The following is a 26912-nucleotide window of genomic DNA, read 5'->3' as shown; positions in this document are numbered from 1 at the left end:
CTGCAAGTACTTAAACTGTCCTCAGACCTTTTTCATCAGGAAGTCTTATGTAATATAATAAAAGCCTAATATGCTAAGTGTCTGGTTGTCTGTTCAACCAATCAAAGCATAATATGCTAATGATATTCTAAGGCCACTCAACTGCTCACTATGATGTGCACTGACCACCAGGAGGCAGATGCTCAATGTAGGAGCCAGGCTCATACCTGGAGAGGAGAGCATAGCGATGGTGGCAGGTCTAAGCTGTCAGTCAGACATCCCCTGAGGACTCCCGGGCTGTGAAAGGGTGTAGGCCTGGCTGAGGGACTCCCCACTTCCCCTCAGTGCATGAATTTTGTGCACCGGGCCTCTAATTCAATAATAACCTTAAACACTGACTACTCTGACTACATTGCCGCACAGTTATGGGAGTCTCACATGCTTTCATTTCATCCTCAAAACAATCTGGGTAATAGTATGATTAGCACTGTTTTATCACAGAGGAAACAAATTCAGATATGTTAATTGACTTACCAAATGTCACACAGCCAGTGAAAGTCAGAGCTAATTTTTTTCTCCAAGTCCTCCCTTGTCCACCACCACTCTACGCAAAGCAGGGCATTCAGAATTCTATGTCAGTAACTTTCCACTTTTGCCCAACCTTTAACCTTGGGACCTTGTCCACATGTATGCTGTATGGGTAGATGTGTGTATAAATATGACTGTGACAGTTCTATGAAGCAGCACAGACCAGTATGGGGGATAATGCCTCTGGCTATTCCAATCCATTCCATTTTTGAGAATACTATTTTTTCCATTTTTTTAATTAAGGAATTATATGTGTACATATCTTAACATTGCCTCCCCCCACTCCTATACATGCTCTCACCCTTCAGTGTTTTGTGTCCATTGGTTGTACTTATATGCATGCATATAAGTCCTTTGGTTGATCTCTTATCTCCTTCACCTCTCCCTAACCTTCCCGCTGTAATTTGACAGTCTGTTTGATGCTTTACTGTCTTTGTATCTATCTTTTTGTTCATCAGTTTATAATGTTCTTTATTATCCATAAATGAGTGAGATCATGTGGTATTTTTCTTTCATTGACTGGCTTATTTCACTTAGCATAATGTTCCCCAGAGAATACTATTTGTGATCCATTCAGTTGTTTCCATAACCCATTAGTGTTCAAGACCCACAGGAGCAAATGCTGAATGTCCTCCAGAATGTCCTCACCTTAGCCTTCAAATCTTCAAATACCACTTTCCATGGAAGAAAGGACTTTGCAGATGTGAGTTAACAATTGAGTTAACAATTGCATAAGTTTTTACTCTTTTGGTGTTCTACATATCTATCACTATTTTTAGCAAGTGATCCATCTGATTGGTCAGACGCCCAGAAATATTTTCCAAATGCTTAAATATTTTGGAAAAAAAAAAAAAATCTAACCATTTCATTATTCCCCCTGGTGGCCCTTTTCTGGAAATTACCATCTCCTTTGCCCTGTTCTGAATCGAGACCTCTCTTTCCTGAATTCTAAGTCCTCTCTTTCTCTTCTTTAGAACCCTTGTTTTGTTGGTCACACGCAGCTGCAGTAGTGTCAGGAAGAGAGAAAGACAGCTCAGCTGGGTATAGAACTCTAGCTTCATGGATTTTTCTTTGAATTTTTACATTGACCTTGAAGAGTCCAATGTCACTTGGGAATCTCCATCCAGACTTTGACCACTTTTCTCTTCTCTTTTCCCCTTAGCTGTACAGGGCAGTCATAGGGCATCTCAATGGGATTCCTATTATAAACTTTGGAAAACCCTCTTAGGAATAGTCATTGATAATTTTCTTCCTCCTCATTCTCTCTGGGGCCTGTTTCTAGTGCTCTGATTAGATAGGGCCTCAAGACACAACAGAGGGCATGACCAGACTAAAGTAACTGCAGAGGATTTGATAAGGGGAGAATTTGCGAGGACATTGGCAGTCCTCTGGGGCTGTGACAGTGGGACTGTAGCCCCAAAGGGAGGAGGAAGAGCTGCTTCAGAGTCAGAGAGAATAGTTGTGTAGAAAACACACTCCCCACCCAGAGGAACTACAGGTGAGATGTGGTCAGCCCCTCCTTCATGTCCTGTTCTCCTCATCTCCTCTTGGAAGTCAGGGGCTTGGGATCTCCTGGGGGAGGCCTTGGAGGCCAACTCCTGATGCAGAGCAGGGGAAGAAGGAGTCCAGAGTCTGGAGAAGTGGAGAGCACCCAGAACATTCTAACACTCCTCATACCTTGTCTTTCCTCTCCTCTCCTACATCTCTCTCTTTTTCTTCTACTCTCTCAGAGACTTCCTTGATTTTATCTTTCAGTTCTCCTAAGCACATTTATTTATTTATTTATTTATTTATTTATTTATTTATTTATTTAAAAATATATTTTATTGATTTTTATACAGAGAGGAAGGGAGAGAGATAGAGAGTCAGAAACATCAATGAGAGAGAGTCATTGATCAGCTGCCTCTTGCACACCCCCTACTGGAGATATGCCCGCAACCAAGGTACATGCCCTTGACCGGAATCGAACCCGGGACCCCCCAGTCCCCAAGCCGACGCTCTATCCATTGAGCCAAACCGGTCCCGGCTTCCTTAGCACATTTTAATCTGCTACCACATTTTCAAAGTTTAAACGCTATTTCTTATTCTGCTTCATCCATAGGTAACTTTTATTCTTATCTTTCAGGTGCCATAGTTTTCTAAGATTAACAGAATTATTTTCCTTTCTTTTGCTTCCTGCCTTGTCTCTATTTTCTCTGGGTTCCTTTTTTTAATATTGATTTTGGTCTCTAGTCTCCATGTAGATGATTTTTCTTTATTGATTTTTTGCATATTGCCCTTTGTACAATATTTAAGGGTTCGGTCCAGCTGATGGGAATGCCCTGTATGGGCACCCTTGGAAGGACTGAGTTCTTGATGGGCAGAGATGTTCCCACGTGTCGCTCCTTCATGTGGGAGGATGTGATCACCAAGATGCTCACTCCATGGTACCATGGAAAGGACAGTCTTACTTCCTAAGAGCCTCTGGTTCTGCAAGTCCTTCAGGACGGTCAATGAGCAGATACAGCATTTGTGTTTACCTACATCTATTCTTCTTTACATGTGAGTTAGCTGTGGTAGGTCCTGTCCTGTGGTCTATTGGAAGATGCTTGGAGTAACACCAAAGTCAGGCATACCTCTGAACCACAGAGTTACAGATGGTTGTAGAACCAGGGTGTCTGAAATCCAAGCCCTATCCCTCTATATCTCAAAGAATCTCAAAGGTCATGACCCATGGGCTTAGGGCCAGGGCCACCCACTGCTGGTGGTTCTGATTGTGGTGGTGATGGTGATTTTGTGCTTTTAAAGATGAGCCTGGAATGAAATGCTGAAAAGAAACAATAAAAGCAACATGTCTAAGACACAGGTGAGAGTGAAAGTCAACAGGTCACTGGTCCTCTGAGTGAAGAGGTAGGTGGGCTGCACAGATGCTGGCCGGTCAGGGCAGGGCTGCTCTGCTGTTGTACTGAGGGAGCAAAGGGGATGAAGGAAGATACAAGTTGGCATTCAGATTCAGTGCTGCAAAGCTGAGAGTGCTCCCGGGTTGGGTTCCACTATCTCCAGGGAAAAGAAGCAGTTCCTGTGCTGAGAGCTGAGGGTTGAATAGAGTCAGAGGCTTGAGGAGTGAAGGCTATAAATCTACGTGAGGAAGATTCACTTGCACATTTCCAGAGCCATGTTTACACCTCTTCCTTCTCAAAGTCATAGATCACGGGCAATTATGTCATTGATTCCCATAGCCAAGTGGTTTTCTGAGTGCAAGAGATTTTTCAATATGATATAAATTTGATGAATTCTTGAATTGTTCTTTGGTGTTCTGTTTTTTCTGCTACTTCACCAACCCAGCCAGTTTTGTCATTTTTATAAATATTTCCAGACAGTCTTTATCAAGCTTAGAGTCTGAAAAGAAAGGTTCATTTCGATTCCCAGATGGGACAGACAAAACGGCTCTGGGAGTGCCAGCAATTTTTGACAAAAGGTGGGTGAAAACTGCTCTCTCCATTTCTAATAAGAGAAATACTGTGTCAGACTCTATATTCCAAAGACATATGTTTATTTTATATTCTAGAGGCCCAGTGCACAAAATTTGTGCACAGGGGAGGAGGGTCCCTCAGCCCGAGCTGTACCCTCTTCAATCTGAGACCCCTGGCTCCTAACCACTCGCCTGCCTGATTGCCCCTAACTGCCTCTGTCTGCCAACCTGATCACCCCCTACCTGCTCCCTGCTGACCTAATCACCCCCTAACTGCCCTCCCCTGCTGGCCTGATCACTCCCTAACTGCTCCTCACTGCCTGCCTCATGGCCCCTAACCTCCTCTGCCTCAGCCCCTGACACGAAGACAGATGTCCAGTATAATTAGCATATTACCCTTTTATTAGTATAGATATTGGATCCATTCCACATAGTCTTACAGTGTGATTGGTCCTTCCACTGAGAGATGGGGTCTAGTTTCCTCTACTCAGATCTGGGCAGAGACTGTGACTGCCCTGGTCAGGGGTGTGGCAAGGGCTAATGGTGTCATATCTCCTGTGCTAAGTCATAAAACAGCACAGCTTCCTCTCTCTCTCTCTCTCTCTCTCTCTCTCTCTCTCTCTCTCTCTCTCTCTCTCTCTCTCTCTCTCTTATTCTCTCTCTGTTAGAACATCCAGCTTTAGATCCAGACACCATTATGTAAGGAAGTCCAGTCTACACAGAGAGATCCATAGGGTATCAGCAGGCAGCAACCTGTAGGCAACACAAATCTGCTAAGCATGCAAATGAGCCACTTGGAAGTGAGCCATTCAGCCCCAGTACAGCCCTCAGTGACCGAGACCCCAGCTGACATCTGACTGTGCAGCTCATGAGAAAGCACAAGGCAGAATCCTTGGCCAGGCTGCTCCTGGCTTCCTGACCCACATGAAACCATGTGCTGTCATACATGATGATTTGTCATTATTAGTCTCTGGGCTTTGGGGTGATTTGTTTTGCAGCATCAGGTAACCAAACAAACAGTAACTGAATCCCACTGTGCGGTTTGAACACCTTCCTCTGAGGGTCCTCAGTGCCCAGCACTGAGTCAGGAAAGAGTTCAACAGCAGTTCTAACAGCATGCTGGGGAGCCTTGCAGTGTCACCGTGGGAGTGCTCCCAAATCCATGCTAGTGCCGAGGGGGGCCTGCATCACAGAGGAGGGAACCGAGGCCCAAAGGTCACACGACTGGAAGGCCTGGGACCAGCACCAAAGTGTCTTCGTCTCTGAGATGACCTTCAGGGCCTCCAAATGTGTGCTTTCCTTTCATTTCAGTTTTCTCACCCTCAATCAGGTCCATCTCAGGTCCCAGGTGAAGGACAGCTCTTATAGTCACTGGTAAGGAGAGACTGACTGAGTGCTGCAGGCCACACTGCTGCCTGCCCACCCCACTGCCCTGTCTGCTGGCTGCCTCATTGCCAGGCCTCCTCCAGAGACTGCTGTCTGACAGGAGCATTTGGGTTTGACCGAAGACCTCAGGAACCCTGTGAAGATGCAGCAGGCCTCTGCAGAAGCTGTCCCTCAGTAACCCACAAGACACTTCTCCAGCGTCTGTCCTTAGCAATGGTTGTTTTGACTGACATGAGCTGGGCTGGCCAGAGCACCCACAGCTCTGCCCACCCAGTGCAGACCCTGCCACATCTCCCCACATTGTCCACAGCCTCAGGTGCTCAAGGCCCTGCACTTGATTGTGAGGCTCTATGGAGCCTCTGCCAAGACTCCCCGAACCTTCTTCCCAGAAGAGACTTTCCAGCCCACAGGTAAGTATGCCAGTGAGCCATTCAGTCTTGCCACCTGTTCAGGATGCTGAAGGTATTTCTGGAAGCTTCTTGCCTGTGCACCCCCATCTTCCTTGTGTCTAGTGTTGATTCATTTCTTGTTACTGTCCTTACACCTGTTCTGCTGCTATCCATGGGAACTCAGGAGAGAGGCATGGCTAGGGGCTTTCCATCATGAGCCACAGACCAGAGCTGTTTCAGAGAGAAAGCTTCTCACAGAGTGAGCTGAGTCAGGGTGGGGAGCAGGGGCAGCCTGGCTCACAGGCGGGGGGAGGCTGTGGCCCTTCTGACCTCACACATGCCTTGTCCCCAGGCTGTAGTCTTCCCAGGAGACCACGAGGACCCAGAGGCAAAGGCTGGGCGAGTGCCCACAGCTGGGAACTCTACATGAGTTCTGCCTTTTCATTGTGGTCAGAAAGGACATTTGAGTGAAAAATACAATGTTTTCTCTGTCCTGAAGAGGCAGTCTTCCCACGCACAGCTAAGGGCTGCTGGCCAGCAGTGCCCTCCCACCATGGAGAAGATGGCCTGTAGGATCATGAGTCAGTGGCCTTGGCCTTGGGAGAGAGCCCCTGGCTGCCAGTTAGGATCACGCAGCCCACTCTCCCACCCGCCTCAGCGTCTTGGAACCCATGTGTCAGGAAACCACAGATAACATAACATTTATGGAAGAGGGAGCTGGTCTCCAGGAAACAAGATGATATTGGAGGGTCGGGGCAGGGAGGCGGGGTAAGAGGGTGCGCGCAGGGAGGAGCCATGTGTGCTCTTCCAAGTCCTGGTGCCAATGAGGCCACAGTTCAGGCTCAATCCCTACACCGGCCAATCCACTTGACCTTGTTCTATGACCTGTGGCTACACTCTCACCTGACAGTTGTGCTATAGTGTTTTAAAACGTCTGAGGCTTCTCCAACCCATTGTCTCCTCCACTCTGTGCCCTTGATATGTAAAAGTGCAAAAACAAAAACAAATCAACAAGAGAGGGGCAGAGAAGTATTGAATGCATGGAGTAAGACTTCAGTAGAAGGCATGGAGACTATTTTACCTTTCTCACACGCAGAATATGAGGGAATGAACCTAAACAACGAATGAGAGGGCTGAGAAACAAGGCCCTTCAGCAGTGAGCACACCTGGTACCCAGATCTTGGGTTCTACCTAGAATTATCCAATGAACAGAACAGAACTCCTTGGAGAGACAATGCCAACAGGGCTTGCCCAGGAAATGTATAAGATTAGCCAGAAGTATTTTGTGGTGCCAGAAAGTAAGAATGTGATCCCAACATGTTGGGGCCAGGTCAAAATGGAGCCAGCTTGAAGGATTTCCCAATGACCAAATCTGGGACTAGTTGAGCAACAAAATATCTAATAATAGTAATGGGTTATAGCTCTTAGGATATACTGAATGCCCATGAATTCAATTAATGCAACTAAATAACTGAGTACCTGAATAGAAGTGAAAGAACAGCTCTCACAGTAAAATTCATTAATCCACATAGAAAGAAAGATGGCAATAGATAATCATTATTTGCCTGACACATACTAATAACTGTTGTAGACAAAAATCATTCAAAGGATGATAAAACAAGAGGGGGAAAGTTTGATGAAAATGGGACATCTACATGGCCTCAAAGTCTCTCCCACGTAATATTAATAGTTGCAAAGGGAATATATGGAGGGGACAGTGGGAAAACCTGACAACACACTTTCACCAAATCACCATGACCATTTCTAGTAACAGGAATTGTGGACCACACCTACCCCGGGCATGACAGGCACAGCACTGCCTCTGCAGCGTCCTTGGCAAATATGCATCAGCTCAGTCTCTTCATGAGGAAATGTCAGACAAACGGAAACTGAGACGGTCTGCAAAATATCAACTTGTATTCTTCATTCATGTCAAGGCTGTGAAAGACACAGAGACCGAGCAACTGTCCCAGACGAGGGAAACCAGGGAGTCAGGACAGCCAAATGCAATGCAGGGTCTGCATTGGGTCCTTGGCCAAAAATGAGACCTGAGTGAAACAGTGGGTAAGTGTGAATAAGGTCTGTTGATTACTTAACAGTGCCATGTCAGCATTAACCTCCGGCGTTGAGAAGTGTACTATTGGTTATGTGAAATGTTCACATTAGTAGAGGCTGGAAGATGAGGATATCTGTACTATTTTTGCAATTGTATTAAAAGACTGAAGTTGCTTCCAAAAAAAGTGACGGCATGATTTTATAGGATTTCAAAATCTTTTATTGGGAATGTCATGTATTAATCACTTTGGGAAATTGCTATCTTAACAGTAATGAACCTTAAAAACTAACAAACTAACAACACAGAGTTTATTTTAAAGCTTTGAAAGTACAATTAGCCAGGAAAGGAGCTGCCTTTTGGGGATGAGCAATGGAAGTGATCGGCTTCCAAAGTCAACAGTGCTGACTGGAGAGAGGTCAAGCTGAACTAATTATACAAACCCTGGATGTGCTGTCTTGATTGCAAAAGAACCCAAACGAGCATTTATAGAAACACTCAGCAAAGCCTGAGAATCTCACAAAAGTGCACGCACAGTCAAGGCGTTTGCAGAGAAGGCTCTGGAGTTCCTCCAGTGGAATGGAGACGCAGGTCAGCTAGCCCTTGGAGCTCAAAGCCGGTTTCAGTGTCAAGGACACTTAAGCCAGGGATGTCCAGTGCTTGAGCAAGATGTAAATTACTGATTCTAGAATGAGCTAATGAGGGAGACCCTCCAGCTGGCTGTGTGTTTTACTATAATCCCTAATCCCCGAATTTGCGGTTTGGCATGCACTCAAATCTACAGATGCCTTCCCTCACAGAGCCTGCATTAACGCACCTCATTCAGGAGGACATTCTAACTTTTTGTAGCTTGTAAGTCCATTATTCAAACAAATCCCCCAAATGATCTAACAGAATAGGGGAAAATCTTCATGATTTCTGGGAACTAGAAAAAGGCACCATCAGAGCTCCTAAATTCTTAGTGATTTATAATAAGGAATGGCACCAGCAAAAAACTAAAATAAGGGAGCGGTGGCTCCACCCACCACTAAACTTCCCAGCGGGGTCAACCTCACCATAGATGCCCAAAGGAAGAGGTGGGGAGGGGCTCTGGGAGCAGAGCAGGACATTCTGCCACAGCTGTTCCTGCTGACTGGTCAGCTGACCCTGGAAGATGAAGGGTCCATGTCCCCAGCTGACTGTAGATGGCCACAGCAGATGGCCGGCTGTTCTAGCACAAGACTACCTAGGTCTGCATTGCCTTCCTCTAACTACAGTTTCTATTTGCACATTAGGTTTCAGAAAGAGGTCCAGAGGTCTAAAATCCCCCACATAAAAAAAAAAAAATCATTTCCCTCTGTAAGGCTCAAAAGCATTGGACACTCACCAGTTTCTGCAGGTGAAGAGATGGAGACCAGTCAGCCCATTTGGGGAAATCAAATCTCTATTTGAAACAGAAGAAAATGTAAAAAATAAAAAGAACTCAAGTGAAGAAGTTTAAAATACATATGCAAAGTGAGATTATTCTTTCTTCATGACTGTTTAATGCACTTTGAGAAAGAAAGAGAATTCTCGGAGTAGTGTGAGCCCAGCTAAATTACCAACGAAGACTGAAGGCAAACTAAAGACCCGTTAACATTTAATCAATTAGAATATTGTCTTCTACAGGTCCTTCTGGGACCAGAAAAATGTGCTTAGGAATAAAATTTAGCAAAATAAAAGAAAAATCTAAGGAAAAGGACACATTATTCTCAAGAATCAATGGAAATAAACTAGAAGAGCCATGAGTAGAAACTTCAGGATATGAATGATGAGACCAAGGACGTGGGAAGTGAAAGGCAACTCCAAGGCATGGGAACAGAGACTTGAATTATGTATATGGGGCAAAGGCTTGTCTCTGGAACATATGTAGAGCTCCTGAAAATCAGTGATAGTAAAATGGGTAAAAGACTGCAGAAAAAAAAATGATATCCAGTGACCAATAAACATATGAAGAGATGCTCAACTTCATTGGTCATCTGAGTAGCAAAAATGAAAACCACTGTGAGATTATCCCACACATGCACCAGAAGGACTACAATAATAAAAATTTAAAAACGGACAATACTAAGTGTTGGCAAGCATGTGGAACAACTGTGACTTTCCGACACTGCTCACAGGTGCAACCACTTTGGAAAACACGTTGAACAGAAACCCTTGGACCAAGGGTTTGAAACCCCAGGCCTGGCCTCTTCCTGCTGTTTACTAGAAATGTGTTGGGCTCTGTGCACTGGGAACCTATGTAAGAAGGTTGGTGTAGTGCCAGCCAGTTACTCCCAAGCTGGGTAACGTAAAAGAGCTTGATAAAGGACGATGCACAATGCAGGGCCATGCCTCCCAGCTCTACATGTGGGCTAAGCCTGCAACTGAAATGGCTGCTGTGTCCTGAGCAGGACTTCTCACCATCTGATTTCCCCCAAGGGTGTTGTGCCCTTTAAGGTGGAGTTGAAACTGGGTTAAGTAAGTTCCACTGGATTACAGGTGCTTCCACTAGGGGGCACTGTGGGAGTGCCACTGAAGTTGGGACTACTGCCATTTTGGGTTCTTCATGCCACAGGATCAGCGGGCAATGACAGGAATTGCTCTATTGACATACGGTCCAGGCCATTCTTCATGGCGGGGACTGCCCTGTGCACTGGGGCGTTGGGCAGCCTCCCTGCCTCAGAGCCCTCCATGTCCAACTGTGACAATGTAAAATATCTCCGGACGTTGTCAGTGAACCTTGGGGATAAAACTGCTCCTGGGTGAGAACTACTAATTTAGGGTGTCATCCTTAACAATGGGGACAAAAGCCAAGGTTTTGGACAAATAAACTTAAAATGCCTTTGGTTTGTTTCAAAATAGGGGACTGTTTTCCTGCTGAGCATCTAATGCAGGTTGGCTTCCAGGCTGGCCTTCTGGTACCTACTTCCACTGTCCAGCGTGACTTTATCAGACAATCTCAGGGAAAGGGAAGGGGGCAACCAATGGCCTTGGACTGACCTAGGTCAGGTGCCAGTGAGAAGAGCCTTGTTTCAAGACCTAGCCCCGAGAAAGCAGTTTGGGGGAAGATAAAGGGAGATAAAGCACACACTCCCCACACAGATGGTGTCTGTCTCTCTCATACACTCCTGGTCCAGCTCCCACTCCCCTCCTCGCCCCTCCCTGGCCGGTTCGGAGGAAGCGCCACATCACAGCTTTGGCACTTGGTCCGCTCCCCGTTGCTCCTGTTCCAGCGACCTCATGCCTCCATGAGTCACAGCTTCTTGTTTATTTAACCACTTCAAGCAGCTGGGTTCCCTCCAGGCCTTTCTTGGGCAGCAGGACCCGGAGTGGGGAAGGGATGGGAGAGAAATGCAGGCTCCTTCTGGCCTGCGATGGAGGATGGAGGAGGATGAAGAGTCCTGGAACCTGCATGCTTCCTTGTCAGGACAGGGCCGAATGCCCAGCCCAGGAAGCACAGGCACTTGTGTTCCCCCCACACACATCGCCCCCCACCAGGGACCCTGGGCCCACACAGGAAGCGGATCTGAGTGTCTGCCCCCAGGAAAGGGGAGCTAGCCAGCACTCTTCCAACTGATCCCTCGGGGTCAGGGTCAGAGCTTTGGGGGTGTTTCCTCAGCTGAAGGGGCTCAGAAATCCCAGGACAAGAGCAGCTTCAGGGAAACCTGTGGAGGCCTCACTGAGGTTTAGGCAAGGATCCCAGGAGTGGGGGAGGGACAGCAACAGTTCCCTACTGACTTCTGCTAATATGTTTCAAGGCAAGGGGGAAACTAGACCGTTTTAGCAGCCAGAAATGTACAAATGAGGTTTAACTGTTTCCCAAAGGAGCTTGGATCCTGTGACTTAAGAGGTCAGATGTGACCACATCTGCAGCGTCCTCTCACCAGCCCAGCTGCCCTGAGGCCTCCCCCTTCCTGCCAATTGGCCTGCGCTGCCACCTGCAGGACACAGGCCCCAGGGGAAGCAGCCAGGAGAGGCCTCTGGAGGAGGGAAGCGACCCACCCCCCATGCTTACTTTCTCCCCAGGGACTGCTCAGAACAGGCCTCAGCTCAAAGCGAGGGTGGGAGGCTGGGGTCAGGCCTGCAGTTGGTCAGATGTGACTCGAGCGATCCTCACAGAGGACACAGCTCCAGCCACTCTTCAGGGACAGCAGGCTGTCCCAGGCGGCAGCACACCTGGGAGCAGGAGAAAGCACTCCTGGGGAAGCTCTGTCCCTTTTTGGGGGGGGGGGCAGGGAGGGGGACACAGACACAACTGTTTCCGGGAAAAGTGGCTTTTAGACTCAGTTTTATAACATTTGGTTTCAGTTCCAAGGGAAATGGAGAGAGAAAAAGAACAGAATGGAGGGGCAGGCTGAAAACAAATCAAGATTTAATAGGGGAGTGGAGTGCGGACACACGAGGGGAAGGGGACTCATGGGGGACCCCAGCTCCGCCTTCACACCAGGAATGCCTGCAGACCAGTCAGGCCTGACTCAGGTGGGTGTGGGGCAGGGACCCAGCGGTCCTGGACAGGTCTTAGTCTCCCCCATGGAGAGGACTGACTGGTTGGGGCCCAGGTGGGTGTGAACCCCCTCGCCCAGAAACTGGCCTGAGGTCAGGCCCTCCACCCGTGTCCCCTCATGACTCAGTGAAGTCACATGCCCTGGTCCCATCATTACAACAAGTTCATGACCTTCACAGGCCCTGCAGCCCATGTGTGGACCCAGGTCAGAGCCCAGGTCCACACAGGAACCCTCAAAGTCCTAGAAGTGAAGCAGGGCTGGGTGTCTCGGGTGGGCTGGGCCTGAGGCTGGGCTACAACATCCTCTCCCCACCCTGTGAGCCCACACCTGCTTCTGCCCCTGCCCCTCCCAAAGGGCGTCCGTCCAGGGAGGGTGCCCGTGGAGGGCTGCGCTTCGATGGGGACAGGCAACAAGAGTGTAGGAGGGGGATCTGTAGGTGGGAAAGACAAGTGAGACAAGTACATTTGGGTAAATTATTCCTGTCGGCGCGTCCTCTTGTGCTTTTAGGTAAAGACACAAGTTCACGGGCATGTGTGTCTATATTAAAGATGAGCGCACCTTGAATGTGGGCCACAGCCTAGTGACTCTAGGGTTACACTTCCAACTTGAAAGACACAAAATCTCATTTGTGGAAGACTAATTTTGTCGATTAAACAAAAATACCAAGTCTACCTTTTTCTGGAAATGCTGAGGAAACCATTTCTCCATTTGGGCATGTGGCTGTCAGTGTCGGAAGGCTGCATTCTGTCTAGGACCAACAGGAAGGCAGTGTGTCCAGATTCTCAGCTGTGTCCAGACCAGTGGTCGGCAAACCACGGCTAGCAAGCCACATTCGACTCTTTGGCCCCTTGTGTGTTCTCATGCCACTTCTTCAAAATATACTTGCCCAGGCCTAAAACTGACTTCTGCACATGGGCCACGAAGCTTCAATTGCACTGTACGTAAGCACCCGCATGTGGTATTTTGTGGAAGAGCCACACTCAAGGGGCCAAAGAGCCACATGTGGCTCGCGAGCCGCAGTTTGCCGACCACTGGTCTAGACCAAACTAGACACGGAAGATAATTAGGTCTAAACCAATGCTTTTCAACAGTGGGAAAACCTTCAGTTACTTGTGTGTATGTGTGTGTTTAAATATATTTTTATTGATTTCAGAGATAGAAAAATCAATGAGAGAATCATTGATCAGCTACCTCCTGCATGGCCCCCACTGGGGATTGAGCCCACAATCTGGGCCTGTGCCCTGACCAGGAATCAAACCAGAGACCTGGTTCATAGGTCAATGCTCAATTGCTGAGCCACACCAGCCAATTACTTGTTTTTAATTTCAGAATGGGTTTGCAAATGCCAAAGGTTCTAGGCATATTTTGGAGTAAATTGAAGGATTAGTGTCTCCAGGCAGGCTTTGCTCCCCTGGCAGGAGTGAGGCAGGAGTTGTGGACCTGGGTGGTATCCATGGCAGTCCCCGTTCTCACTGTTGCAGCTTGTTCTCACTGGTTTCTCTCATGAATGAAGGCTAAGAGGTCACGGGGAGGGGAAGCAGGGCCAGCTTGCTGTAATGTGGGCGGATAACATGAAGGCTGGTTTTATCCAATCTCTCTAAGCAGGGGAGACCTGGGGACAGAGAAAGGGATGTATGACTCCCTCAGACCTCCACTCAGAACACCAGCGCTATACCCACAAAACAAGGTGCCTCAGCACCCAAACTCAATGTCCTTGCTCCCCACGGGCCCCTCCGTGCCACCAGGAGAGGTTGCTCTGGGCTCAGACAAGAGTGCAGCAGAGCTCTGAATGGCAGATAGCCCAGGACGGGGTCTGTGGCTGTCATTCCACCTCTTGGAGAAACATGACTGGTCAGATGGGTAGGAGATTCCGAGGTATTTACATTCGCTGCTGTGATCTGAACATTTTGAACTAGGGCTTGCAAGATGTCTGTTTTCTCTTTGAAACATGCTGTCTAATCAAGCACTGTTTTCTGTGGCACTTCCCCAGCCATTAAGGCTTACTTCTCTGCAGACTACCTTTAGCTGGAGTGACGAGAATGACCCTAACCACGTGGGTCAGGGAAAACCCAGTGGCAGGGAGGGTAGGATGGTGCTGAGCAGCTGCATTGTATGAAGGTTTGGCTCTGGCTGAAATATTTGCTTTCGATAAATCAGGGTTAACCCTATATTTGCTTCTCATCAGTCCTTAGCTATCGCAGGGGAGGGATGGTGGACACAGAGAACAAATTCCCGACCTACAGCAGCAGCTCAGGCCCCATGAAAGACAGGCGAGGCATTCAAACAAGTATTTAGCCAAGATGCTAAACACTGAAGCCTGCTCATCCTTTGAAATAGATTCATGAGAACACATTCCCACATTTCCATCCAGTCTGTGTGTCACGGGGAAATGGGTCCAGTTCCGATTAGAATCTGGTAGAAACTGAGATTTTAAGGGCGGCATCCAACAGGCATATGGGTGCCAGATGGGAGTTGGGATTTCTTAGGCCATTCTCCTTTGGCATCACTCACCACCAGCCTCACAACACTTTCACTGTTCTCCAGTCACGGTATTTAAGGGACACAGGACCCCTGTAGGTGGGTGTTTATCACTGTATGAATTGTGCATGGGGTCACTTTGCTGGCTGTCCTGGGTTGCTCCTCTCAGAGGCTGGGGGCAGGCGTAAGGATCACGAGAACATGATTAAATCAACGCTGGTTTCTGGCGATTCCCTCCATCATGTGACTCAAGTGGAAAATGGTCTGGTTCCTTTTATTCAGAACACAAGCCTTTCTCTGGCCCTATCTAGGAGGAAAACTATGACTCATGTTCAGGACACAGATGCTCTGCTCAGGTGGGCGCAACGAGGTGATCACTAAAGTTGAAAAGATGTGTGAAGGAAGCCTGGCTTCTCAGTGTCTCAAATGACCCAGGAGAACGTCATCAACCATTTAAATCAAGAAATTTTCCACCCCGGCTTTAGCTTGTTTTTAGATCTTTAGGTTAAATGACACTGCTCTCCCACTACATTTTGAAAGAAAGCGTCCTTCACTTAGAGAAGCAACATCAGCGGAAGGTTGTTACTTTGCCTAAGCATAAAAAAAGATTGCATTACCCAAGGTTAACTCCATCCAAAAGGCAAACCTCCATCCCCGCCCACGGCAGTGTTGTCAGTGGCTCCTAGTGAGGAACCAGGCACAGCACTAACAAACAAGGACACACTCCAATTCATGGGCTGCTCCAGCCCAGAGGTAATAGATGCCTTTCCCCCTGCTTTTCAATGCAGTTTATTTGAAGCTTGTTTTTTTAAAAAAACCCAACATTTTGAAAGCTAGAAGACAAATGGGCAACTGCTCATGTCTCCTGGAGGAAAAGAAGCTGTCCCTAATGCACTCAGTGCCGGGCATTCTCCCAACACCCTGGTGAGTGCTTATGTAACAGGGCTGCAGCATCTGACTGCTGGGCCTCTCTCTGTGTCTGAGACATCAGACCTCCTGTGTCACATGCTCTGCTCACACGTGGCTGGTCCAAACTGAGCTGTGATGGAAATGAAACCCACGTAGGATTGCAGAGATTTAGCATGAAGAAAAGAATGTAAGCTATCTCATTAATATTTTTGGTGCTGATGACATGTTGAGCTGATGATGTTTTGGACTGGGCTGAATAAAATACGTTAAAAATAATTTCATGTTTTCCTTTTTCACTTTATTGTGGCTACTACAATAGAAAATTTAAATTCCCTATGTGGCACCTTCCATTTCTATTGGATAGTACTGGTCTTTTCTAACCTTCACGTGATTTTGCTGTTGGAAGCAATGAACACAACCCTGCCAGGCGACAGCGCAGCATTTGAAGACAATCGCCTTCCCACTCCATCGTTCCTTCTCATGCTGACAAGCCCCTCCTTGCAAGCACTCCTTCTATGGCACATGTGTGTTAAAAAACATTTATCAAAACTTAGAAAATGACAAAATGGTTGTAAATTTCCTGGACAAATTTTTAATAGCCTGTTAACTTTCAATGGGCTCCCCAGGGCTGGAGCCTTGATTTGTGAAGGACGGGGCTGTGAACATCTGGCCCCTTATCGGTTGTGGCTCTTAGTTTAACATGTAGAAACTCAAGTGTTCTTATAACCTTAGATGCAAAGCGAACGTTCCGAGAACAGATATCTTAAAATGAGCAAAAACAGGAATCAAATAATTGTAAGAGAGACAGTGATAAACTAGAATGTCAACAGAAAAACCAGGATAGTGATGTTTCTAGAAACTGCCTTAGATGAAACAATTGAAGAAATCAATTAAATATTTATTGAACAAATGCAAAATAAATGAACTGGGGGGCGGGTGGTTTAATCTGAAAATACAATAAACAACTTCAAATATTCAGAAAGCTATCACACGAGAAATGAAAAACTTGTTCAGTATTTTTCCAAAAGGCAAAACTGAACCGAGGGATAAACACAGCACCCAGCAGGCTGCAGGACAGTGGTACATAGTGTTACTTATCTCAAAGCTTCTTCTCAATACGAGTTTCCCTCTTCTGAGAAGAAAACAGTAAAACGTAACACTTCTCATGAGCTAATACTTCTCATGAGCGTCTTAAGTGTCTCAAGTCCCACCTCCACTGCCAGCAATGGATGCACTCACACTGAGAGAGGACCCTAACAATCTGTTTGCTAAACAAACGCCTCTGGCTCCTCAGCACCCTGTATCAGTGACTCGTGGGAGCGGAGAAGAGGGCATATTCTCCAAAGAGGTGCATCGAGACCACCCCCAATTCAGACAATACCCCTGGACAGCCTTCCTCAGACCGGATGGGATAGCACCGGGTGCGGGTGGGACAGACGCTGCCATGCTCTGTGCAGCAGGAGGCAGGGGGGCTGCACCTACGAGCCCCGGAAATGTAAGCTGACTGCGTCGTTCTGGCAGCCTCACCCAAACTGCCAGCTGCCACCGAAGGAGAACTGTCTCAGAACTATTCAGCATGATGTGTCAGGACAAATATATATAATATGCTTTATATTACATCTGTATTTTATCACATACTCAGTACGGAACGCTGAGGTGTTCGATCCATCCAATAAACTGAAAATACAAAATTACATTTGTCAGGATACGAGACACTGGATCGTAAAGCAGATGAGACATCAATTTTCGAGGAAAGCGACGTAATCAGTGAGCCTGGCGAGCTGCTGTTCGTTGGGGATCGGCGGAACTGGGGCAGGCTCTGTGCATGCAAGAGTCACAAAGTTAGTGTCCAGAGCAACACAGCTTTGGTTCTGCACCCCCCGTCCCGTATCTTTAATTTTACAATAAGAAAACTTGCCCAGATTTGCCCTGACTTTGCACATTTGAAAAACAAGCCAAGAAGTCTCAAACTTTTATGAGTTTTCCCAAACTGGGAATAAAGCCCCATTGGTTTGTTGTTACTGAAGCAAACATGCAACATCCCTGTGAAGAGAACACAGCTCTCCTGGGAAAGATCCCACCCACGTGACAGGTAACTCAATGGGTGAACCACTGAGTGCTTTCCAGGCGACAAACACTGCTCTGGGAGGACTTCAGTGTCGATGAACGAAAAACACAATGACCACACTGCCGGGGGTTAAACTCTGGCTTTTCAGGTGGCACGTGCCAGCTGGGATGCTGCTGAGAGGCCCCATCACAGCTCCCTGCCCAGGGCACTAGTGCCCAAGGTGAGCTACAGAGGGGAACCCACACGTTCACTCTTACAACCTGGTGTATTATTATAAATACCAAATAAAGAATTTAATCTCTTTACAAAGTTAGAACTAAAAATAAAGAAATAAATAAATACTACAAAAAACAATTAAGAACAGTGAAATGTATTTTAAATGAACATATGAAAATACATACCTGATAAAGGAATAAACCTGTTAAAGGAAACATCCAAGGAACCTGCAACTAAATAAACAAAATGTAAAGTCCACTTACAGAAGTCATTACAAAGAATTTCCATATACAACATGCAGTTTTAACGCGATATGAATTTATGGCCACTTATTTGTCAACAGAGATACCACTGCCCTCTATTTGATTCGCTTCTCTTGTCCTCCAGACCGCTGGGCCTGGCTTCCCTCGGCACTCTCGCAGGGCTGAGCACCCTGACATCTGTGCAACACTCAACTGTGGAGCAGCAAAGTCAAACAGGAGCTCAGTGTTGAACAGATTGGGAGGGCTGTGGGGTGGGCAGTAAGGCCCTCCCTGTTGAGTGGAGCCTCCTGATGAGTGGAAGGAAACCAGGGGCACGACTGGGCCTGGCCTGAGCAGAGAGGAGGCGGAGGGGCTGGGAGCTCACACTGGGACAGCACAGCCAGCCCATTTGATTTAAAGCCTTAAAAGGAAGACCAGGTAATGTAATTGTATGAAGGTGGAAGCCACTGAAAGTCTTGGTTAGAAGAGTCTACGTGTCTACAGTACAAGAGGAAAGGGGAATATCTAAGAATTAAAATAACTTCCTAAGGCAACAGTTAGACAGGAAGGATGAAGTTAGAAATGGCTCCATAAATGAAAGGATGGGAGATTAAAACTTAGCAAAAGTTAAGTTGTAACAGAAATTATTAAACACCCACATAAATATTTTGTACAAGAGATACATTTTTAATAATTAAGGGAAAATTAGGTGACTTTAAGATCCTTTCCACCTACATGCCTGCCATTCTGTATTTAATGTGTGATTTATTTTCATTTTGCTAGTACAGCAGAATCTTATATCAAGTTAGTCAAATGTAATATCTGAAAACTAAAGGCGTCCCAGGGAGTCCCATGCTGCACACACGGGTGAAGAGCTCCACCTACCTGGCTTTTTGGGCATGACCATTCTCGTGGTGGAGTCAGCTTGCCATCCTTGCTCCAGAATACCTAAAAAACGTGTATTCAACACAAAAATGAAGGAATAGCCCAAACCCTCCGTTTTTCTTTGTCTATCGCATCATTTTTTCAGGAGACCTGACACATGTAGTTTAACCTGCCATGTACAGTTTTACTAGAAAGTTGTGCTACAAACAGTGTTCTTATATAATCTTAATTTTGAAACATTTGTAAAACAGATCGCTTCCTTTTACTTTATCAGGCTGGAATAACCACTAATAGATGATGTGTTTTCTATAAAGTACCATGGTATTAATATGATCAGTTACTAAAAACAGACATAAAGAAAACTTACATTGTATTTTATGTAATCACTAGAGGTGGAGCATGAAATTTGTGGCTTGGGGAAGGGGTGGGGGGAAGCCTGTCACTCAGCCCGGCCTGCACCCCCTCCAATCGGGGACCCCTCGGGGGATGTTTGACTGTCAGTTTAGGCCGATCCCATAGGCAGCAGGACATCCATCTCACAATCCGGGACTGCTGGATCCTAACTGCTCACCTGCCTGCCTGATTGACGCCTAACTGCTCTTCTGCTGGCCTGATCACACCCAACTGCCCTCCCCTGCAGGCCATCTTGTGACAACATGAGGGTGTTGTATGAGGGTGCGAGGAGCACCTAGGATTTTTAGTGTAGATTGTATCAGTAATAACACAGGTGATGAAACCATGCAAACAACAGCTGACATGTACAGTGAGACAACCAGTAGGCACATGGTAGGTGCTTTTATAGGATTTTACATCATCACCATAATAGCTCTCTGAAGTGCACATGCAACCATAATTACATGGATGTGGGAAATGAAATAGGGAATTCCGATAATTTGTCCTAGATCATATACTTCTACCCAGTATGGACTCTGGGGTACAGCACTTATTGGATAACAAATCATGGATTGATTTCCAGAAAGGAGTCAAATAAATAGATGCTTGCATGGGTAAGTAGTGGTAAGATTTCCTCTGAGATCTTACATTAACCTGCTTCCAAGTGTCCAGAGTTGTGCTAGGCCTTGGACACTGAAGGATAAGATGTGGTGCTTGATGGAACTCTGTTTTGCTGGAGAATGAAAACGTCAATCATTATAAAGCAGTGCCACACAGCATGTGCAATGCTCTACCTCACTCCAGCATGGGAGAAACAAAGATGCTGAAGCACATTGGGGACCAGTGGAGAAGCACATCAGGAGTGGGTGCCAGCTCCAGGGTAGAGAGATTGGTAAAATCGTGAGGGAGAAGATGGGCTGGAAAGGGATGCTGGGATGAGTCCACCAAGTCAGAGTGAAGTGGGATTTCTAAATGAGCAATGAGGTCAACTCTTCTCTCTGCCTAATTTGGTGGCTTTGGCACTTGCCCTGGTAATGACCATGTGGGTATTCACCACTGTGCCTGCCTTCAAGGCATCTGCTGCCCGGCCCTGCTGGGTGCTGGGCTGCATGCTTCATGTCATCTCTCTAAAAACATGCACAACAAACACCTCCATTTTCCACTTTCCTTGAAAGCAACAAGTAGGCCAACCATACCTTTCACAGCCTCTTCCACAGGGAGCCCGACAAATGCTGCGAAGTCGTCAGCGATGATTGAGGTGTATGCCTGAGAGACCAGGGCGAAGGCTCGTCTCCTTGTCGCTTCTGTGTGGGAGCAGAGGGTGTGCAGAGTGACCAAAGAGCTGACATTTTGAAAAGGAGTAATTAAATGACATTACTGTTCTTGTCCAAATGTGGTGAGACTAGATCAACCCAAAGACTTCCGTCTATTGTCTGAATTTATAAAGGAGTGAACCAGGAAGATTGGAAGCAAGTGTTGGGGTGAGGGAATGTAAAGACAGGGGCAGGGATGAGTTTTATTATGTCTCATCAGGCTTTTCATCTTTGCGCATCTATGTACTGGACTGATTAGTTATAAAATCAAGAAGTTGGAAACCTCACCATGGAAGGTTGAAGCTAAGTCCAAAGCAGTCTCTGAAGTTATCAGAGTATTACCAGATTTCATTTTAGTAGAAAAACAAAAAAAAACAAACAAAAAAAAACCTGACAAGAGCAATTTCAATCTAGGATTAAAAGACAGTGATGCCCCGAAGTGTCGCTGTTATCACAAGCAACATGAAATGAAGCAGCATGATAATAACAAATCTAAGAGTTCTGAAAACTGCCCCATTAGCAAAAAAAAAAAAAATCTATTTTTAAAACACACCACTGCCTTAATTCAACACTGCAGCACTTCAGGGAACAAGTGTAGTCTAATTTGATTTTTAACCAGAAAGCAACACTACCTCTAAGTGCTTCCATGATCGGCTGGACAGTCTCGGACCACTGGTGAGCGTTGATGGTCGTGTAGATTCCAGGGAAATCTCTCTGCCAGATTCTCTGTCCTACTGACCAAATTCCCCCAAGTTCAGAATTTGCCTGCAATAAATACCGGTATTATTATTGTCTTTGAGGATATTCACTGTTCAGATTCATCAACAGCTGTATCTTAAAACAATTCACCATTTCTTTTAAGGGATGTAATTACCTTTTAGCTCAATACCACAAAAAAGGTTTTTAAATGCTATGAATAGTAAAGTCTATTTATGTCTGATCTCTTTTTATTTTTTGTTAATCCTCATTTGATATTTTTCTATTGATCTTTGAGAGAATAGAAGGGAGGGAGTTAGGGGAAAAGAGGGGGAGGAAGGTGAGGGAGAGGGGGAAGAAAGAGAGTAACATCAATGTGAGACACATTGATTGGCTGTCTCCTGCACGTGGGATTGACCCTGCCCCTGAACAGGAATCGAACCCAGGACCCTTTGGTGCTTGGGCTGACACCCTAACCACTAAGCAACTGATATAAATTTTTATTTTAATAGCAAATTAAGGCATGAGAATGCAGTCCAAAGAACTAAATCTTAGAATTACCTTAAAATAGTTTTTAAAGATGTATTTGTATTTCATTAATACATTAACACAGAATATATAACTGATATATACATAAATATATACATATAAAATATATTTTTCTTATTGACTTTAGAGAGGAAGGGAGAGAGAGAATCAGAATCATCAATGATGAGAGATAAGCTACCTCTTGATTGGCTACCTCTTGTACGCTCCCTATTGAGGGTGGAGCCCACAATCCAGGCATGTGCCCTTAACCAGAATCAAACTCGGGACCCTTCAGTCCGCAGGCTGACACTCTATCCATGAACCAAACCTAATACATATATATATATTAGGATATAAGTAATAACAAAATGGCTAACAGCACAGACTTCCAGTCTAAGATGCCATACACTATAGCCTTTCTAAGGCTAAAGCTGCCAGTAATATCATGCACATAATTGATGGCTGTTTTTATTTAAGCCCATGAAGCTGGAAGAGCATTAACAGAATGACCTGGCAAGAAGGAGGAGTAAAAATACTAATTTGGACTGCTGCTGAATATTGATAATCAACAAAGGAGTTTGGGTGGATTCTTGGTAATTTTTTGAAATTTTCACTTGACATTTATGACAGGCACAGTGAATGGCTTGAAAGTAAAAATTTACTTCATTTCACTTTGGTTATTAAGAGGTTATTTCATCTAATCCCCTACCCCAAATAAGAAATCTAAAGTCTTAATTAGCAAAAATAATCTTAATTCTGTGAGTAATCATCATTTTTAGACTATTCTTATAAACATTACCAAGTTCAAAATAAGTACCGTAATAGAAAGCTGCATAAATCAGTTAAAAAACAATAGACAGCCGAAACCGGTTTGGCTCAGTGGATAGAGCGTCGGCCTTCAGACTTAAAGGTCCCAGGTTTGTTTCCGGTCAAGGGCATGTACCTTGGTTTCGGGCACATCCCCAGTAGGGGGTGTGCAAGAGGCAGCTGGTCGATGTTTCTCATCGACGTTTCTAGCTCTCTATCCCTCTCTCCTCCTCTCTGTAAAAAATCAATAAAATATATTTAAAAAAAACAACAAAACAAAACAATAGACAGCAGACCTTTATCTAAACTGGCTCAGTTGTTTACCTAGTTAAGTGACACATGAAATATCTCAAGAAATCTGATCAGCAGGAGACTACTATATTGTCAAATGAAATTAAAATTTCCAATTAAAGAATTTGAAGATCTATTATTAAACTTTAATACTGCTTTAATAACAATTTCTGCGAACTATATGAGAAGAAAAATAAACTTTTATGATGTGACTATTTAAATGAGTGTTGTTACTGTAATAGGAAGAAAAATAGAAAGGATACTTACAGATTTTATAGCAGGTGGTATTCTTTTCCAAAGATATCTTGCATTATTCCTAATTTTCAACCCCAAGGAAAAATAAGCAATAAAAAAAAAATCACTTCAATAAATGTTTAAAGTGCTAGATCCCAATATAAACATTCAGAAGTATACTTTAAAATATTTTATAAAATACAAAGTGAAATTTAGTTTTACATGAATTTATCTAGGGAAAGTAACAGTAGTTTTCCAAATTAAAAGACATAAAATATATTTACCAAAGTAAAGTTTTGTCATTTGTAGTAAATTTTTTAATTAATAATCCAGATCTTAAATTAAGGCAACAGTACACTAAAAGTACAAAGATTTAAGTAGAACTGCCTAGATAATTTCTCTATAAAAATAAGCTAACATATATACTTTCAGGACTCTGGCATTCCTTGACAACACATACAGCACACATGCTTTTCTCCTCGTCACCTCTCCTCCCACCAGTGGGCAAAGAATCACCAAAACTTCAAGGCAGTTTTTAAGATTTTGGAAGCCTGAACTACAACAAACACAAGATGACAAGATTACAAAAAATGAAACAGATAATTTATATGATAAAAATCTGGATTTAGGTTTTTAAAAGATATGAAAAAAAGTTTAGAAAAATTTAAAACAAAATTTAACAGCAGTCATGGATGGGTCATACAACTATGAGTTCCTCATACCCCTTTGTAGTCATGTTTTCTGACTTTTCTTTAACAAATATGAATTAAGAATAATTAACAAGCAGAAAACTTCCAAGAAACCTCATACATGTTGGCAATAAATTCCTCTTAGTTTTCTCAACCTTCCCTTTCAATCTCTCTTGGTCTATTGATTACAAGTGAAGTTAAGTAAATGAAGGTAATAAGAAAGTTTCATTAAAAGACAAAAGAGAAAAGATCAATAGGATTAAAGCAATTTGAAATGGGCATTGTATATAGTTTCTCATAACAAACTGGAGCGCTTTTTAGGTGTATATAAAACAAATGTAGTCTAAAATAACTCAGCCTCATCATAAATTTATAATTCAGTATTTGACACAGATGTATTATGTATTATAATAAAAGATACAGCTCCTTGTGCCCATGTTCTAGTGACGGTATTTTAATGTGTGAATTCTTTATAACTTTGAAGAAATAGCTGCTTTTAGCTTTAGTAAAAAGTACTTACATGTCATTATGGAGTAGATATAAAGCTAGAAGCTGACCATACACGAGGGGTGTAGCAATTCCTCCAGGTGCCTAGAAGACCAAAATGAAAGAGAATAATCTAATTTACACTTATATTAATACCCAGAGTATTAAATTGAAATCTGTCATCAGCAGTGACTTATCTCTTCAGTGACTTTATTTGAATGAGATTATTTAAATAGGATCCTTTTCTCAGGTCTCAAATTCTTATATAAGTTATCTTAGTATTATAAGAAACAAGTATTTCCAACGATTCCTAAAGCATGATGATTCTGCCATTATATCAAATATGTTGAATATCTAAATAAATGAATAATAAAAAGGAAAACATCACAGTTGATTTAGGCATTTCTAACCTCATTCAACTTTCATTCATTTCATTTGAAAAATCTATTGTGTCTATTAGTAACCAGCTGTTTTAGGCTGTTGTCTACTTTGGCTAACTTCTTTATACATGCTTTTTTAAGGGCCTTTCTAAAACAAAACCTTAACTTTAATAGCTGCATGATGTAACTTTCACCTCTTACTGAAGACAAATCGATAAACTCGTCTGCTAACATTATGGGACCAACAAGGGCTTTCTAAACTAATAAAAGGTTCCAATGGTTACATCTTTGGTCCGTGTATGTGCGTGCACACGTCTTGAACAAAATCCACATTCCTCCACCTGCTCCCATAACCGGGGGTAGATATGAGATACACAGTGGAGGGTGTAAGGTGCAAAGATGAGCAAGATTTTCGGGCTCATTAGCTAAAGACAGACAACAAAAAGTTCCCAGCGAGTTCGGGCGACTGGGCCTGGATCCTTGGCCATCCGAACAGGCCAAGGCGCCAGCCTCCACAGGCCCAGCTCCCGCGCCCTGCAGGCGCCCGCCCCCTGCCCCGCCCCCGATCCGCAGGCCCCGGGCCCGGTTACCCTGGAGACCAGTGCCGCCCGGTACCCGGAGACCCCCCGCGGCTCCTCCCAGCGCTACGCGAATGGTTACCTCGAGCTCTTGGTTCTCGCACTGATCTAGCAACTTTTTGAAACTAAAGGCACCTTCTGCCATAACGGCCACGGGCATCTTCCCTGCCGGTCCCACTACTACACCTTCCCGAAGAGCAGATCCCAGGCTGTCCGGCGGGGAGTCGCAGAGGTGATGACGTAAAGGCCGCCGGCGCAGCGCGTGCCCCCTGCGCAGGCGCAACGTCGGTTCTGGCGCGTCGTAGGTCGTCGCGGCTGCCCGGCAGTGGTCGCCGCCGCTCTGGCCGGCGCTCTCGGTGCTCTGGAGGACTGGCCCGGCCTGGGGGGAAGTTATTCTGTGTGCGCGCGAACAAAAGCCCTGGAAGGGAGGGCTTTGGGCCATGTTTGGGGCTATGCTATGTCTCTCTCCTTTTTGAGGCTTAACACACACGCACACGTAAAGGTTCAAAACGCAGCTTTGATTCTGCCCCCATGCCTGCTCCCCACCTCTGGAGAGGGCACCCTGTCCTTCCCGTGGGGGACCCCACTTCAGAGGGCAGCCGCCCGGGACCACCGACTTGGATGCAGCGCTCTGCAGACCTGCCCACCTGCCTCCCTCCAGGCATCTCCCCACACTGCCAAGCGGCCACAACGTTTTCTGAAACATCTTTTTTGTTTTGGCACCTATCCTAGCACTTCCCACCTTAGGCACTCAGATGAGTAAGGAAGGACTGAAAGGAACCTCCCCTTTCCTGCTAAGTTAATGTTAAAATTTCAGCACAATCCTAGGAATACATCAGCACACTACACAGAATAATAAAAAGTAATAATAAAAACATGTTTGCAAAAGTCCTGAAAGGGCCTGGAGCTCAGGACAGATAAATGTGAGGGTGTGTTTGGAGATCTAAAAAAAGCTGTAGAAAATGATGACTGTGAAAGATGCCAAGGGTTTACGGATAAAGCATGGAAGAGTGAGGGCAGGGGGTGAGGTGAGACCCTTACCTCCTGTATGATTTCCCTCTGCACCTGTAAAACCAAGGTAACATCCAGGTTGCTCTGCAAGGTTGCTCTGAGGATTGAGTGAGATTACTATTAGTCTTAGTTCAGTGTCTGGGCTAATTCAGGGAGATTACTGTTAATGCTATGAAAGTAGGCAGACAAAGGCTAATTTGGGACCTTCCTTATTCATACAGGGTTTTAAGACACATATTTTAAAATACTTGATAAATCAAGCATTAAGTTTTCTGGAGGTAAAATGGTTCTAAAGAAGTAACTTCTAGATTTCTTCTCTTCAAAATAGAGGGCGGAAGGCAGATGGGGCAAAAGGAA

The 26912-nt window shown here is 45.1% G+C and overlaps 1 protein-coding gene and 1 long non-coding RNA gene across 4 annotated transcripts; both read right to left on the bottom strand.

The window, feature by feature from the left end:
- Nucleotides 1-12117: 12117 nt before the first annotated feature.
- Nucleotides 12118-13171, bottom strand: LOC118709517. Its single transcript, XR_006740466.1, has 2 exons — nucleotides 13024-13171; nucleotides 12118-12781 (listed from the first exon to the last, which is right to left on the bottom strand). It is a non-coding gene; the product is annotated as an uncharacterized LOC118709517 (long non-coding RNA).
- Nucleotides 13172-16615: 3444 nt separating this feature from the next.
- On the bottom strand, nucleotides 16616-25792 carry COPS8 (COP9 signalosome subunit 8). Of its 3 annotated transcripts, none has more exons than XM_036421657.2 (8): nucleotides 25627-25791; nucleotides 24621-24691; nucleotides 23445-23493; nucleotides 21488-21620; nucleotides 20739-20846; nucleotides 19150-19212; nucleotides 18208-18255; nucleotides 16616-17557 (listed from the first exon to the last, which is right to left on the bottom strand). In XM_036421657.2, exons 1-8 carry the CDS (start codon nucleotides 25702-25704, stop codon nucleotides 17478-17480), a joined length of 630 nt encoding a protein of 209 aa, XP_036277550.1. In that variant the 5' UTR covers nucleotides 25705-25791; the 3' UTR covers nucleotides 16616-17477. The 3 variants fall into 3 exon arrangements, with proteins under 3 accessions (XP_036277550.1, XP_045431332.1, XP_036277551.1); XM_045575376.1 differs by having other exon boundaries at nucleotides 25680-25766; XM_036421658.2 differs by lacking the exons at nucleotides 18208-18255; nucleotides 19150-19212 and having other exon boundaries at nucleotides 25627-25792.
- Between the last annotated feature and the right edge of the window lie 1120 nt (nucleotides 25793-26912).

Source organism: Pipistrellus kuhlii, unplaced genomic scaffold, assembly GCF_014108245.1.
Source record: "Pipistrellus kuhlii isolate mPipKuh1 unplaced genomic scaffold, mPipKuh1.p scaffold_m20_p_7, whole genome shotgun sequence".
NCBI lineage: Eukaryota > Metazoa > Chordata > Mammalia > Chiroptera > Vespertilionidae > Pipistrellus > Pipistrellus kuhlii.
The sequence above is the reverse complement of the archived record's forward strand: the minus strand, read 5'-3'. Positions and strand labels throughout refer to the sequence as shown.

What these genes read in the sequence shown, in the direction of transcription:
- COPS8 (XM_036421657.2), bottom strand. Translation starts at nt 25,704, where the DNA reads ATGCCCGTGGCCGTTATGGCAGAAGGTGCCTTTAGTTTCAAAAAGTTG. An exon ending in TATCTACTCCATAATGACAT is followed by an intron (nt 23,494 to 24,620) that starts GTAAGTACTTTT and finishes GTTGAAAATTAG; the next exon opens with GAATAATGCAAGATATCTTT. An exon ending in GGTCATGCCCAAAAAGCCAG is followed by an intron (nt 18,256 to 19,149) that starts GTAGGTGGAGCT and finishes TTGTTTATTTAG; the next exon opens with TTGCAGGTTCCTTGGATGTT.